At 38.2% G+C, this 15,696-nt stretch overlaps 1 protein-coding gene across 6 annotated transcripts in view; it reads left to right on the forward strand.

Moving 5' to 3' along the window:
- The window catches only part of VEZT (vezatin, adherens junctions transmembrane protein), an 82,353-nt gene that overhangs the window by 49,132 nt on the left and 17,525 nt on the right, over positions 1-15,696 (forward strand). For all 6 annotated transcript variants that reach the window (XM_034772977.1, XM_034772976.1, XM_034772988.1 and 3 more), the window contains one exon: positions 13,778-13,925. In XM_034772977.1, the coding sequence (XP_034628868.1) occupies positions 13,778-13,925 (148 nt within the window). The remainder of the gene's footprint in view (positions 1-13,777; positions 13,926-15,696) is intronic.

Raw genomic sequence — 15,696 nt, forward strand, 5'->3', positions numbered from 1 at the left:
AATCCTCTACTATGTCTTGCAAACATGTGCCTTTTGTGTGAATATTGATGTGTGATTCAGTCCTTTCCCTTTCATTATTGCTCTGACCCATCTTTATTTCCCTCCTTCCAAAATAACTTTCATCTCAACCACCTGCCCTCTCACTTTGTGTCTCCATTGCATATCTAGTCTCCAGGTTAAAAGGTAAGTGATTTCCTATTTCATGAAAGCTGAATGGCACTGTTGCAACATAGGTTAGTCAAGAGGCACACTGAACAGTGAGGATTTTCTACTTCCAGAATCAAATGCAGTACTTCTCACAACCGATTCAAACTCTGTTTGCCAAAGCGTGAACCCATATTCCATTGAAAAAATGACAGTAGGGTTACTTGACGGCTGTGCTATGTCTGTGCCATAGTTGGGAAAATATCAGAAATGCCAATGTATTGCTTTCAAATATATGTGATTATATTTCTACCTCCCCAGAAAAATCACAAGCTTGGAAACTAATGTGCCTGGTAACATTGTGAAAACCTGTCATTACCAATTATTGTTATATTTTCCTGGAATATGTGGTTTGGTTAATATTGATAGCACTCCTGGATATGTGTGTGTGTTTGTGTAACAGGTGTAGTGATACTCCAGTTCAGAGGAAATAAGTGTTTATTCGTGGATCATTTATCTAGGGACGTGAATCCTGCTTTTGTGCTCAAGACATCACTGATTCATATCCTGAGATAGCCCTGGAGAGTAGATTTATTTTCTGTATATGGGAAGGGAAATGTAACCAGTCGTATCCGGAGTGACTGAAACTATTTTATAAAAGTAACTTCAAACTCTGGATTGGATATAACTGAGAATAACTTTAGGGGTTGGGGAAGAGAACTGAAAATGGGAACAATACATGTGGTCTTCTCAGAGATCCTTTTGTACCAGAGTGTAAAAAAGTATGCTCAGTATTGGATACTAACTGGTGTATAGATTAATAGGGTGGGAGAGAGGGTTACCGTCTACAGAACTATTTTGGTTTGGATTAGACTGGATCCACTTCAGCAGAAGGGTTGCCACCCTCTTAGCTTCAAAACTGGTAAGGGTGGTTAATTTAGCTTTATATTAGGAAATGAGGAAGAAGGAGATCTTTTGTTTAACTCAGAAAATTTGGCGTTTACTTTTGCCTTACTTTGTATGGTTTTTGTCCGAGACCAATACAGGCTCGAATGAGGATTCGAGTGGAAGAGGAAAATTGAGACAGGCAGATTGTAATTAAAAAACAGGTGGCCGTTTATTAATGGGGGATGAATTACAACTTGGGCTGGGGAGGAGCACCTTTACCAACTAACAATACAAATTCAGTTGAAATAGGAACAAGTAACCAACCAAAAATATCACCAGAGCAGTAATATAAAACAGTCTATGTACACTTAACAAGGAATCAGATAATTTACAACCAACTGTTTACTGAAAAACCAGAACAAACATACAAAACTGAGTAAACTGTAACAATTCGTCCTCTACATGTACACTATACATGAGATTTGGTACCAAGTAATAAAGTAAAAAAAAGGCCTAACAAACAGAATATCTACAAAAATTAATATGTACATACCATACTCCAGGCGCAGCTGACCAGCAGTACAGACACCAGGGACATGACGAGATGTAACCCGAGATGACACGACACGAGCCGGCTAAATCCGGAGGAGATCCTGGCTGAAAGGGTGATCAGACCTTCCAGCTAACACGCGGACACTCCTGCTGATTTAGGCGAGGGACATAGTTTTATTCGAAGACCCTTGCTCGTGCTAGCATCTAATTGGTTCCCTGCTCCTACACCAACCAGGCTCCGAACTGGTGCCCTCTATGTAAACAGACACTGCACCCGGCACGCTAAACTTATGCACACGGCACGCTGGAATTGTAGCACACGGTACCAATGTGACCTACAACTGACCAGGCGGAAGGTTCGAGAATGGTCACATGGCCCCAATGTGTTGCACACGACACCAATGTGACCTTCTGACCGACAATTGGCCATCCAGACGCCATGACAGAGCATAGGGCTGGGACAGTTTTAAGATGGAGTTTGTCTCATAACAAAAGATGAATAGATGGCTCAGCCATGGAAATCATTAGCGAAAAGCTGGAAGAAATAAGTGGGTTTTGAGGAAGGATTTGAAGGCAATGTGTAGGGATGTTTGACACACAGGAAAAGGGATATTCTGGGCCGAGGGAGCAGCGTGGGAAAACCACAAAGTTGGAGTGCAGGGAGCACAGACAGTATGTAGGTTATAGGAGTTGAGATTTAGGCACAGTCGGATCTGCATTGTATGAAAAGTGAGAATAAGAGGGTTGAATTTTAGGGGGGAGTTAACACCCGCCAGAATAATTTAGAGCAGCCAGAGGATTGCCCCAAGTTACTCTGCCTTGTAATGGATCCTACAGACTGTTGTGTCATCTGTGGATTGCTTGAATGTAGCGCATTCTAACCACAGCCTCCCCTACCCTTTTCACTCCTCCAGCACTGGGGACTACATAGAGCTATCTTCATCAGTCAAGGGTTTCCTCACATTACGGGATTTTCAGCTGCTCACTTAGGACAACTTTACTGGGCCTTTTGTGCCACCAGAGTGGCCCACGGCAGGGAAAGGAAAGATTTAGAGGAGCTTGACTATGTATAATTAGCGAATGACGTGATGAAATTAAGGAAAGGAATTTCAGCTGACTATCAGGAAAAGTTGAAATCCAGATTTTCACTGCTACAAAGAACAAAAGTGGGGTTTTAAAAAAATATTTCTACAGAAAATCAGACCATGCATTATTAGACTGCAGTGCCTATAGGCGGTCCGAGTATGATTTAATCCATATTTAAAGATGTTTATTGTGAGCACTATGAAAGACAGTACTATTGATGCAATATTTACACCACCTGTAGCAATCTAATGTACTTTTTCTTAGAAAAACATGCTTAACATTTTGGCAAACAAAAGTTTCAAAAGACCATTGAAATGAAATTTAGTTTTTCTGTTTTTCTCAAATGTCCTCAGAAGAAACTGCTAACTCTACTTGGATAAACTTTTTTTATTGCACTTGATGTACTACTTCTGCATTTTTTTTTTTTTTTTTTTTTTTTTTTTTTGCCAGATCAAGAGTATATCTCTGTGTCAAAGCAGGGGAAAAACTGAATCCAGTTTGTTCAGTACAGCATTCTGAAATGTTATTATGTGAGAAATGCCTTTGGTTTTAAAAGAAAGTGAAATGCAGCACTCCAGCTAATATAGTTAAGTTAAAAGTTTAATTCCATTTTGTTTGGTGACTGGTCCTCCTACTGGGTTCTCTACCTGTGAGTTCTCTTTATCTTCTTTGAAGGACACGTTATCTTGATAACAGTGTGAACATAATAAATAAAACTTACTGTCTGATAGTTAATGATGATAGTACACCTCTACCCCAATATAACACAACCCGATATAACACAAATTTGGATATAACGTGGTAAAGCAGCGCTCCGGGGGGCGGGACTGCGCTCTCTGGCGGATCAAAGCAAATTTGATATAACGTGGTAAGATTTTTTTGGCGCCTGAGGACAGCGTTATATTGGAGTAGAGGTGAATGTTGAAATGCTGTCAAGTGACTGGCTTCAGTACCGAAGGAGTGACTCATTTCATTAGAGTGATAAAATTTCAAAGTGGGACCAGATCCTCACATGGTGTAAATATTCACAGCTTCATTCATTTTAATTACATGTTCACTTACATTTGCTGAGGTTCTGGCCTGTAAAAGATATAAAATCTGAATTGATGTAACACTGTGACAATTTTGAACACTTGTGTCAGGAAATACAAAATTTAGAGTTCTTTCAGTAACCTTGGCTTACTCACATTGCTCACTGAGATGGTGTATTTTTGACTACTAATGTTGTTATGTTGACACATATATACCTTGAGTCATATCTATGATCAGATATATGTGCATAATTTGCATTCATTTCAGTAAGAGTGGCCATATCTGAAAACAAATTTATGTTATGGTATATATGCAGTGTGGCTGCTTTAAATTGTAGGCACTCTATTTTTATATAAATAAAAAGTAGGGAGCAGTTCTCAAATATTATAGACGAGGCATGGCTGAAAGGAGTGTATCAGAGGAGCTCAGCTAACAACCTGACTGATAGATTTTTTTTTTTTTTTTTTAAATTGTGGCTATTTGAAAAGTGTGAATGAATCCTGTGGTGATAGATGAGTAGACAAAGAGCAGCGATTTGCATAAAGGTGAATGATTAAATGAATATATCCTACACCTACGTAGTTTATCGCATGACTGTCACCTTCTCAGACATTTCTGGTATGTATTATTAAATGTACACTCCCCCACCAAAATGTCTATGCAAATTAGGGTCTCTTGGAGGCCCAAAAAAAGCACTTTATGGGGACCAGAAACAGATCCGGCTGTGACAGGCCAAACAGCATATTGTAGACCCTTGTCTTATTTGTATCCTAATGTTATTGTATTCTTTGTGGTAGGATTAAATGTTTCCCTTTGGGTATTTCTATGACACCCACATGTTGTTACAGAGTGTTAAAAAACTACATAGCTTTGCTCATAGCAGCACAGATTGCATACACCTGCTACTATGTCATTATTCAGTCAAATTACACTGGAGATTTAGCAACATATACCTAAGGCTAACATGTCAAAGCTTACAACTCCCTTCATTAGCATATTTATTAATGCAAATAAATTACTATCTAGATAATTAATATTTGCTGCGGTATAAAATATAACCGTGTTGAGCAGTGTTAAAATTTAATTTAAAATGTAAGAAGAATTATCGTTTTCAGCTTATGTAAAGCTTTGATATTGGATTGGATGGACCAGTAACTTTTTCTGAGATGGAAAATCTTCCACACACATTCTGTACTTGTTATGTTAAATGTCAGTCTTACATTGTGGGAACAATATATAACTGCATCCTGTCACGTCTTTCTTTTTCAAAGCTGAATCATTCATTACACTACTTCTACAAGCGTACTTCCTCAATAATAGAAGCAAGAGCCTGCATGTGAAGAAGGTTTCTCTTTACTCAGACAAAGGGATTTCTCCATCACTTGACAGCTATAAGGGTTGCAATCTGCACCATTGAAGTCAGTGGGATTTTCCACTTATTTCAGGGAGTGCAGGATTAATATTGGATGGGTGACATTTTATGACTTCTGTTATGCAGGAGGTCAAACTACACAATTGTAATGGTCCTTCTTGCCTTAAAATTCTGTGGGCCAAATCTTCAGCTGATGTAAATGGGTGTAGTGCTACTGAATTCAGTGGAGCAGTACCAGTTTACACCCTCTGAGGAGCTGGCCATATGAATCTCTGAAACTCTCATTTTACTATAAATGGGAGAAATACTCCTCTTGTGACAAAATGCAACCAATTCACTAGCAAAAGAGAAGGTGTTGTTGTCTAGCTGCTAAGTGCAAGACATCTGGCTTTTTATTTCTAACTTTGTCATAAACTTGCTGTGTGACTGTGGGGCAAGTCTCTTAATGTCTTTTTACTTCAGTTTTACCTGTAAAGATGTGGTAACATTTACTTATCTGACATGAGTGTTGTGAAGCTTAATTCACAAGGTTGTTTAACGTTCTGGGATGCTAAGTGCTACAGAAGTGCAGGTTTTGTTAGTTATTATTTGTTACCATATTGGTAACTGTCTACTGTTGGCAAATACACTTCTGTACAAGTCTATCAGTGGGGTAGATGTCTAGGTTACATATAGACTAACATTAGGGTGACCAGATGTCCTAATTTTATAAGGACAGTCCTGATATTTGGGGCTTTTTCTTATATAGTTGCCAATCACCCCCTGTCCCAATTTTTCACACTTGTTATGTGGTCACCCTAACTGTCATTGCCAGCTGCCCTATGTGTGCAATGTGGTGAGTTAACTGCTGTTAGTGAGAGATTCAGATATTTGGGGCCTTTTAGACCCAATCTGACCCTAAGATGCTGCTGCATACTCCGTTTTGGTTTTATTTTAGCCCCTAGTACTTTTGCATCCTATGTGAATCATTTCTCAGCTTGAAAGCTCAGCCAGTTGGGACATTAAGGAAATAACATTTTAACGGAATAGGCTCTTACCACAACATATGTAAACACAAGTGTGTTATATATTTCTCAGCTGTGTTGAGTTCAGGGAGATTTAAACCTTTGCTCTATTACACCTGCTACTACTACTTTATGCAAATCTAGTTATTGCATCAAGAAACATTGAAAAAACACAGTGCAGGTTTTTTTAATTCTTTAAATAAAAGTGAAGGAAATGGTAGGTTAAATGTTGTAAAATGCACCCATTTGGTGATGAGTTACTGTCTGTGTTAAGACAGGATTTTTCTGTGCAATAGCTATCCTACTAACTCGAGTATGGTCATGGCATCTTGAAAATTCTTTTACTATTGTATACATATGTATAAGTGGGTCCATTTGTACAAAACCAGGCACGTTTACTATTGTACAGAATACCTCGAATAAGTAAATGCTTAATGCATAGTTTTACTGCATTTTTTTTTTTTTAACAAATTGCTAAAAGTATCTGATACAGAAGTTAAGTGATATGGACAATTGGATAAAAAGCCCCAAACAAAAGTGTCTTATACAACATGCTGAGCGCCTCCTGTAAGGCAGAACATAGAGCATGCTCAACTCTGACACAAGTCAATGAGCAATACCCTACTTCATTGGAATTGTTGATGCAAGGCAGATGCAGTGGGAGGTGACGTTGTTCAGAGTCTTACAACATTTTCACCAATTCGCATATATGAAGTGCATTAGTTCCTTTCATGGAAATTGCTTTTTAAGTGCCGAGTATTCATATTTATATACTGTTATGTACCACCATTGGTGAGCATGGTGCCTTATAGGCAAATAAGATGAAGTTGCTGCCCTGAAAATTAGCTGACTAATCTGCACTATATATTAGAAATTGTGTAGTGTTTTGCTTTAACAAGATACTTTGCCTTCTCTTGCTCCCAAGTTGTTAATGAAATAAGGTAAATAGATTAATGAAATAAAAATGTTTGTACAAATACATGGAAAACTGTACACACTGGCTACCTAGTTTAGCTACTGAATTTTGACTTTGATAGGAATCACTAGCTGATACTTACATAAATGTTTGTTTCAAGGAAAAATATGTACAAGTAGTATATTCATTATTGGTAATTCTTGAGATTTTTATCAAAAATTCATCATATTTGGGTTGTTGTTGTTTTTTAATCCCCTAGCTACTGATGGTTTGTGATTAGGTGATAATCTCCGTTTTCATTTAATAAAAAACATAAGTGTCTATCCCTCATGGTAGTGGTGAAAAAGCTTGAAAATGTTACCCAGTTGTACGCTTAACATTCAAAAACCAGAAGATCAATTAAAAAAAAACCTACCAAATTTTATTATTTTCTTAAAATATCATGACTTTAAAGCAAATCTTATTATTTGGGGGAGGAGGGGCTGACTCATGATTTTTGAATACTTGGGGATTGGCAGTATTGTAAATTTGTGTATGGGTTAGGGATAATAAATTATGCATTTCCAAGTTAAGTGAAAGATCTTTTTTTTTTAGCAACTTTTGTTTAAAAATCTCATGTCTCCTTAAAAAATGGGCACAGAAGTGGAAGTTGAACACTGTTTAAATAAAACTTCTCTAGTGTATTTTCTTTGCTCCCACACACATATGTGTACAAGAGTTTTTAAGGGATTGATGTGCATTCAGTCAGCATACACTGAAGAATAAGTCATGTTAATCAGCAAAGTATGATTACAGATCCCCTCAAGAGTTCAGTTATCTTGTGGTATCCATACCATGGGATTGATTCTTGATTCTTTCTAGGATTGGTTCCAGTCTTTTTATGTTGAAACATAATTTAAAGTAAAATACCTTGATCTCTGGAGTGTTCTAGTTATTTCTAGAATTTTTCAACTGTAAAGTGTATGGTTAAAGTTCATTTCATTTTAGAATAATTTAAAGTCACCATTACGGTGCTTAATCTTGATCTTATCAAATTAGCATTAACATTCCTGCATTCTAGTGGATCTGTTGTTTAATATCTCACTGGGATTCTAAACAACCTTTTAAAAATAAATTCAGATTCATTTGTATTAGAACACACTGATGCTTTTGTAATTATACCCTGTTTTCTTGCCTTATATAAAGATAATCGTAAATTTCAACTCTGAAAGGCACTGTAAGAGTAGTGGTATATAAATCCAGAACTAATGTTCAACTCTATGTACAACCTTACTTACAGTATATATACTGTCTCCTGCAATGTTTTCTTTAACATGAGTCAGAAATCCACCCTTGCTCCCAGTCTGCAGTTATTAATCCTATGCAGAGTACAAAACTGCATATGAACTAAAAATGAAATATATTGAGAGCACATTACTAAACCTGCATTATAAGATCTTCATGCTGCTAGAGAACGTTTGTTGCAGAAAGAGATTAAAAGGAACTTCAGTGAAACTTTCAAATGTTCAATCTTAAAGATTGTGGCCTGATTTTTTTCCATCTCAGGAAAGGATAGGCATGGTAATCCCAGTACTCCACATCCTCCTGGGTTAATTTAAAACATTGGATCCTGCTATCACCTACATGTTTACATGAGTCAATAACTGATTGCGACATATTACATTCCTGGGAACTCGCATTACAGGCTTTTCTTTGCCCTATTACTGGGATGTCTGAAGAGCAGTAATTAGGCTTTTGTCTAATTTAGGTTACTGAAAAAATTTAAAGGAAGTTCTGCTTGTTTGGAGGTGCACATTCAATGCTGCTTTCTCATAGGCCACCAAAGCTTCATTACAGGCGCTGCTTTTTCTGCTCAAGTGGTAAAATTATTTTCTGGAGCAGATTTTTTTGTTTTGTTTTAATCCTGTGAGAATTAAACAGGTGGAAAATCATTTGAGTCTGGGAGTGAAAGGGTGGAACTTGTAATTAACTATCCCAGAAAACAGTTTAGCCAGCTGGGCAGGAGACCAGTGCCTCTGCTGGGCCTTATATGATCCCAGAGGAAGGGAGCATTGCGTTTGCAAACCCAAATCAAAATAGAAATTAAAGAAACGTGGTTTGAATTAAATCTTTTTTCCCCCTTAGGACTTTATAAGAGAAACATTTTCAGAGTTCTGCAGGGTAAAGGTTTCTGTAGATATATGATAGCAATTCAATATTTCCAGATGAAAGTTTTCTATTTTGTGACCAGATAGCCTAAATGCTCAAAAATCATGAGTCATCCCCCCACCCACCGGAAAAAAAAAAAAATTTTGGCTTAAAATCATGAGGCTTTGGGGGGAGGTGGTTTGTTTGGTTTTGTATTTTTTGTATTTTTTTAAAGAACATGGTATCTTTTTGTTTGCCGTTTGGGTTGGGGTTGTTAGGTTACATCCACTTTTCTTTTTTCAAGCATTTCTCCACATCCAAAAGCTAGAAAACAATTTGTTGTTGTTGTTGTGTTTTGTTGGAAGCTGAGATTCTCATGCAATCTCAATTCCAGCAGCTCAGACTTCAATTAAAATACCAGTTATTGCAAAAGTTGGTAACACATGATACCCACCACGAAGTAAAACTACTACAAAGCACAAATTAATTAGACAAACTCAGTGCATGTAACTTATACAACATATTCTGAATAGAGCAGGCATTCATTAAGGTTTGAAATAGTTCAAGCCTCTAACTCAAAATCCTAAAAATATTGAAGCACAGGACTGGCAAACACTAGGGATGAGACAAATAGCTTTCAGTGTTCACAGAATATCAAATAGCAGGGTTGATAATAAAAGTATTACCATATACCTTCCAGTAACAACTCTCCTTCCCCTCCCCCCCCTCTGCCCCCCCCAATCTACTACAGAGAGCCGGGAACTGAGTGAGCAAGAAAATTGGGAATCAGGAGAGAATGGGATTCTGGAGCTGGTGATGTAGTAGGAGGCAGTGGGGAGGGGTGAAATGAGGCTGTTGCACACAGGGTATAGTATATCTAAAATGGCTGCTGCACATGGTGGTGGCTTCCATATTATGTTCTCATAACCCATATTCTCTCTTTATTTTTTGTGTGGCTGGTGGGGAGAGGAAGCAGGATGTATCTGATGAGAGTCAGACCTACTTACCTTTTACTACATACAACCACCATCAAGACAGCCCAGAAATGGGACTAAATCGGCTCATGGATGGAAGAAGAGCTGGTTGAATCTGAGTAAGACAGAGTTTATGTTGGTGGGCAGAGGAAAGCACACTGAAGAGTTTGTAGCCACAGTACATTCTCCTTTTGGTTGAAAGCACACATCCACTATTGGCCAATTCAGGGTGTGGTGTAGACATGTTCCAGGAGTCCTGGCTGACATTAATCCCTAACATAGCAGCCTCTGTGAGTAACACTTTCTCCAGTTGGCTAGCAGACTCTGTCCCATCCTGGTGGACTCTGACTTAGCCTCAGCTGTTCAAACCTTTGTCAACCCCTTTCTGGACTGCAGCAATGCAAGATACCTGGGTATGAAGCCTTCATTGCTTAGGCAACTCCAACTAATACAGAACACGGCAGTATGTCTGCTCAGCAACACAGGCTACCACAAACACATTAAAACTGTCCTCGTCTCTCAACGCTAGTTTCCCATAGAATATCAAGCCACGTTAAGTTCTGAGTCCTTACCCTCAAAGTACTCCGTGGCCTGGGTCCAGAATACCTGAAATATCACCTAAATTTCCAGGATGAAGACCATGGTTGACCACTCTGTTCCTAAGGCACAATGGAATTCTCTACCGTAAGGGTAAAGTTTGTCAGTTCAGAAGACAGAACTTTCTTGGAGGCTTGCTTCAGACTGTGGAACAAATTCCCACAGGAACTAAGGACCATCACAAACCTCACCATCATCTGCTCCAAGAGCAAGGAGCACTTCTTCAACCTGGCTTCTCTAACTTAAACCCAGAGCAGTATATACGTTTAAAACAAAACTAAACCCTACCAAAATAAGACTACATTGCCTGCACAGTTCTCCCACTGGGGAGAGGATGAGAGAGAATGAACCACATGTGACAGATGGAAGTCATGTCCTGTAATGCACTACTGGAAGTTGCTCAGATACGTGTGTGCGCTGAGTGCAGAATAAGAACCTATTTAGAATAGTGCAGAATAGAATAGAATTTGAATAGTCAAGATGCCAATATTTGTATACAGATTTAACGTGAATATACTGTTTTGTTCCATTTATAGAAAGTACATTCCCTTAGCAGCAAAGGTGTTAGAATCACTTAATTTTAAAGACAAGATTCCATAGATTAATATAACCCAAAACAATATGACTTTGCTGTGAGGTACTTCAACATCAACATTTTGATTTTTGGTGACATTAAAGCCTTGCAGTTGAAAAAAGTACTACAGGGCACAACTTCAGTATTGTGGTTGTAACCTGACATAATTTGGAACTGAAATTTTACACTTGATATCTTGTTACTTGCATCATTGCTTGTATATTTATGTCCTAGCAAAACCCCAGACCAGTTTTCCAGCTGTTCCTAAACTTTTTGTGGTAGTGTAGCCATTGACTTACCACAAAAATGTTACTTCAGATTTGTATAGTATTGACCCTACGGAGGATTTGCCATCCTTTAATGCTATGGTTCATTACTTTTACTTCACAATTCTTGTATTTATTGACATTAAACTTTATTAAGCTTCTATATTTGTAAGAATATGTTCCTATGAAGGTATGTTCTTTTTGCTCTGCAATACAATACATTGAAAAGTACTGCATCCATTATGTAGTCTATGGAATTTGGACAATCTTAGCCGTGTCCTATAAATTGGCACAGATGGTTTATGAAGCCCATTACTCTCTTCAGCATGCAGAGCGAAGTATTTTATGTTTTCAAAAATCAATGGAAAATAACTTGTTGGCTGGAAGGAAAATATAAAATGTGACTGCATAACTATAGCATCAACAGATGCATCTCCCTTTATATACAACTTCACTATTCATGGTCCATTAAAACACCTGTATTTTTGGTGACATAAACCTGGTAGCATGATTCTCTGATATACTTTGTACCTCTCATCCTCCCAAACAAAACAAAAAACAGGCACACATGCTGTTTTTAGAGAAAACTGAGTAATTGCTGTTGAGACAGGGAACCTGCAGATATGAGTACTACAGTAGAAGCTCACTAAGGGTATGTCTACACTGCAATTAAAAACCCTGGACTGGCCAAGCCAACTGACTAGAGCTTGCAGGGCTCAGACTAAGGAACCATTTAATTGTAGTGTAGACAATTGGGCTTGGGCGGCAGCCTGAGCTCTGGGTCCCTGCACTCTGACAGGGTACTAGCACCTGAATCATGGCCGGCACCAGCGAAGGAAGCAGGTGCCTGGGGCGCCCAATAGAAAGGAGCGGCACTCCGTCCGTTGTTGGGGCGGCATGTCTGGGTGTGCAATGGCAATTCGGCGGCGGGTCCTTCAGTCCCTCGCTTCCTCTTTGGCGGCAGCTCAGTCGCGCCGCTTCAGTCTTTGGCAACAATTCGGCGGCGGGTCCTTCACTGATCAGGTTTTTTTTTCTTCGCCACTTGGGGTGGCAAAAAAGCTGGAGCTGGCCCTGGCCTGAATGTCTACACTATAATTAAACAATCCCTTAGCCTGAGTCAGCTGGCATTGGCCAGCCATAGGTTTTTAATTTCAGTGTAGACATAACCCTTTGCATCTCATCCAAAGCCCATTGAAGTCAATAGAAAGATTCCCATTAATTTCAGTGTGCTTTGGATCAGTCCTTAAGGCCCCAAGCCTGCAAGCATTTTTCTGTGTGCTTAACTTAATGCCTGTGAGAAGTCTCATTTGAGCTGTTACTTCAATGGATTACTCACATGCATAAAATTAAGCACATGCTTAAGTATTTGTATGATCATGCTGATAACTGTGAAACCCATTGCTAATCACCTAATTTTGCAAATGATTAAGTAGGTGAATATAATGAAACAAAGATACTGCCTCATAAAATATGTTTTCACTTATTTTGACTTATCATTTGACAATATATTGTAGCTACTACAGAAGTAGGTACTCTGGTATACTATGTTCATAAAATGTATTAAAGAAATTAAGTTTTAGTGACATGAGATCTTACGACACGCCATGTTATAGCTGAGACGTTTGTGAGACTGATCAATTTATTGCATCAGCAATGTGAAAATTTGGCATTTTCTACTATTCATGTAAGAAATTTTTAAAAACTGCTTTTTAAAAATCTGCAGATATGTGATTTGCTTTAATATTGCTCATCCTCCACAAAAAATAGTTCATAGGGAAATCGCCTGGTTATCCTGACTTATATAAAACACACAAACCATGAAACGTGCATTACCCAAAATTTTCTTGTCTCTGGCAGTATTGCTCTTAATTTGTTGAATGTGTACTTTTTAATTTTAAGGCTGTCATTAGAGTTTGTGAACTAGCTCTTTGATGATTTTATAGAGATTTCCTCAATTAAAGGAATGCAGGGATTATTTATTAGCTGTTTATTATCTTTATTGTTGCAGTAGCCTTTGTCTACATCTTATTGTAAACATTTGAGCCTTTAAAACCTATTCAGCGTACAACCGTACTCATTGATCACTTAAAACTGGACTTGGACTGAGTGTGCTCTCCAGTAACTTGCCAGAAAGAAAGATCCTTAGTAATTGGAGATTATTAGTTGCTTTGCCCTTCCCCCCCAACCCCCTCTTTTCCATTTAGTACAAAGGCTTCTTTGTTAACTGCTTTAACTCTGACTAAACCTACCCTCTGAATGCGGAGAGTGACAACGTGACCAACTACATCTGCGTAGTTCCTTTTAAGGAACTGGGTCTGGGTCTGAGTGAAGAGCAGGTGTCCGAAGAGGAGGCGCACAATCTCACAGATGGCTTCAGCCTGCCTGCACTCAAGGTAATCCATCCTAGAAGGGAGAATGCATGCTTACATATACAGACTCATGCAAATCCATTTCAGTTGTGACCATGCCCTGCTGTTCGTTGTTTCAGATATCCGATTTTTCTCCCCCTACTTGTATCAGTCTGTAGTAATAGAGTATATTTAAAGAGCCCTGAGTGAGATTCATGAATGCTCCAGAAGTTCATCTTGCATATTTTTACAACTATTGGCTTTTCAGAGGATTTAATTTAACATTTAATTAAAGAAATTGATGTGCAGTGCAGAATAGGGTGTTGGGTTGTCTAAATCATTCTTTTATTTAGCAAAAAAAAAATTACCATTCACTAATCAGTCTCTTCCCAAATGTTTTATTTAATGCCATGTTTTAATTTAATCAGTGCTGATGGGAAAAGTCCATAAAGTAATTTCTCAATTTGTACGTCTCTTGGCTAATACCTTGCTGTCATCTTGACTTGAACAAAATGAGACATTCCAAAGATGTACATTGCTGGTAGTTGAAAATGGAAAAAGACGCATTTATTTATGCAGTAGTGTTCATAAGCTGAACACCTAGCATCATGAATCAGTGTGCTACTTTGATCTCTGAAAAATGTTTAACTAAACAGAATGGCAGACATCTAATGATCTTTAAACTAGGAATTTGGGCAAGATGATTGGGAGATGTTCGTTTAATCTCCACACCTAATTCTAATATTGAGTGGGAGGAAAATAAAGTAAAAGAAGATACAGCAATGGAGAGAAGAAAAACAGAGGGTAGGAGAATGGACAAGAGGAAAGATAGTGTTAATACCAATGACAGTAACAGCCAGGTAAGTGAAACTGGTAGTAAAATGACTGTACCTAATTGGGTGAGGAATCTAAATGAAGCCAAGCAGAAACAACTAAGATGTCTGTACACCAATGCAAGGAGCCTAGATAACAAAATGAAGGAACTAGAACTCCTGGTGCCGAAAGTGAAACCGGATATTATAGTTATGATAGAAACATGGTGGAATAGGAGTTCTGACTGGACTGCAGATATTAATGGGTATGTGCTGTTCAGTAAAGACAGAAATAAAGGTTAAAAGTGGTGGAGTAGCATTGTATATTAATGAGGAGTAGACTGAAAAGAAATTAGAAGTGATGGAATGGATAGAACAAAATCTGTTTGAGTCAAAATCACTTTGGGGAAGAAGGGTAACAGACGTTCCACAGGGATAGCACTTGGGATCTGCTACAGATCCTGATTTGGATATAGAAAGAGACCTCTTTAATATTTTTAATTAAATAAATATTACTGGGAATTGTGTGCTACTAATAATGATAGCTGACAGATTTCTTCACCAAATAGTCACTGAACCAACAAGAGGTGATGACATTTTGAATTTAGTATTGGTAAGTAGTGAGGACCTCAGAGAAGAACTGGCTGTAGAGGACAACCTTGGCTAGAGTGATCATGAGTTAACTCAGTTTAAACTAAATGGAAGGATAAACAAAAATAGGTCTGTAGCTCGAGTCCTTGATTTCAGCAGGACAAACTTTAAACAATTAAGGGAATTAGTTAGGGAAGTGGACTGGACTGAAGAACTTGAGTATCTGAATATGGAGGATGCTTGGAGTTAGCTTTTGCAACTTTGAGTTACAGTATCTGGAGCATGCATCCCAAACAAGGGGCAAAAAAATCATAGGGAAGGGAAATTTGTTCAACCTGGATAGACAGGCACCTCAAACAGGTTATTAAGAGAAAGCCAACAAGGAATGGAAGAAGAGATGGATCAGCAAGGAA

The sequence above is a fragment of the Trachemys scripta genome, chromosome 1 (genome assembly GCF_013100865.1).
Source record: "Trachemys scripta elegans isolate TJP31775 chromosome 1, CAS_Tse_1.0, whole genome shotgun sequence".
Classification (NCBI taxonomy): Eukaryota; Metazoa; Chordata; order Testudines; family Emydidae; genus Trachemys; species Trachemys scripta.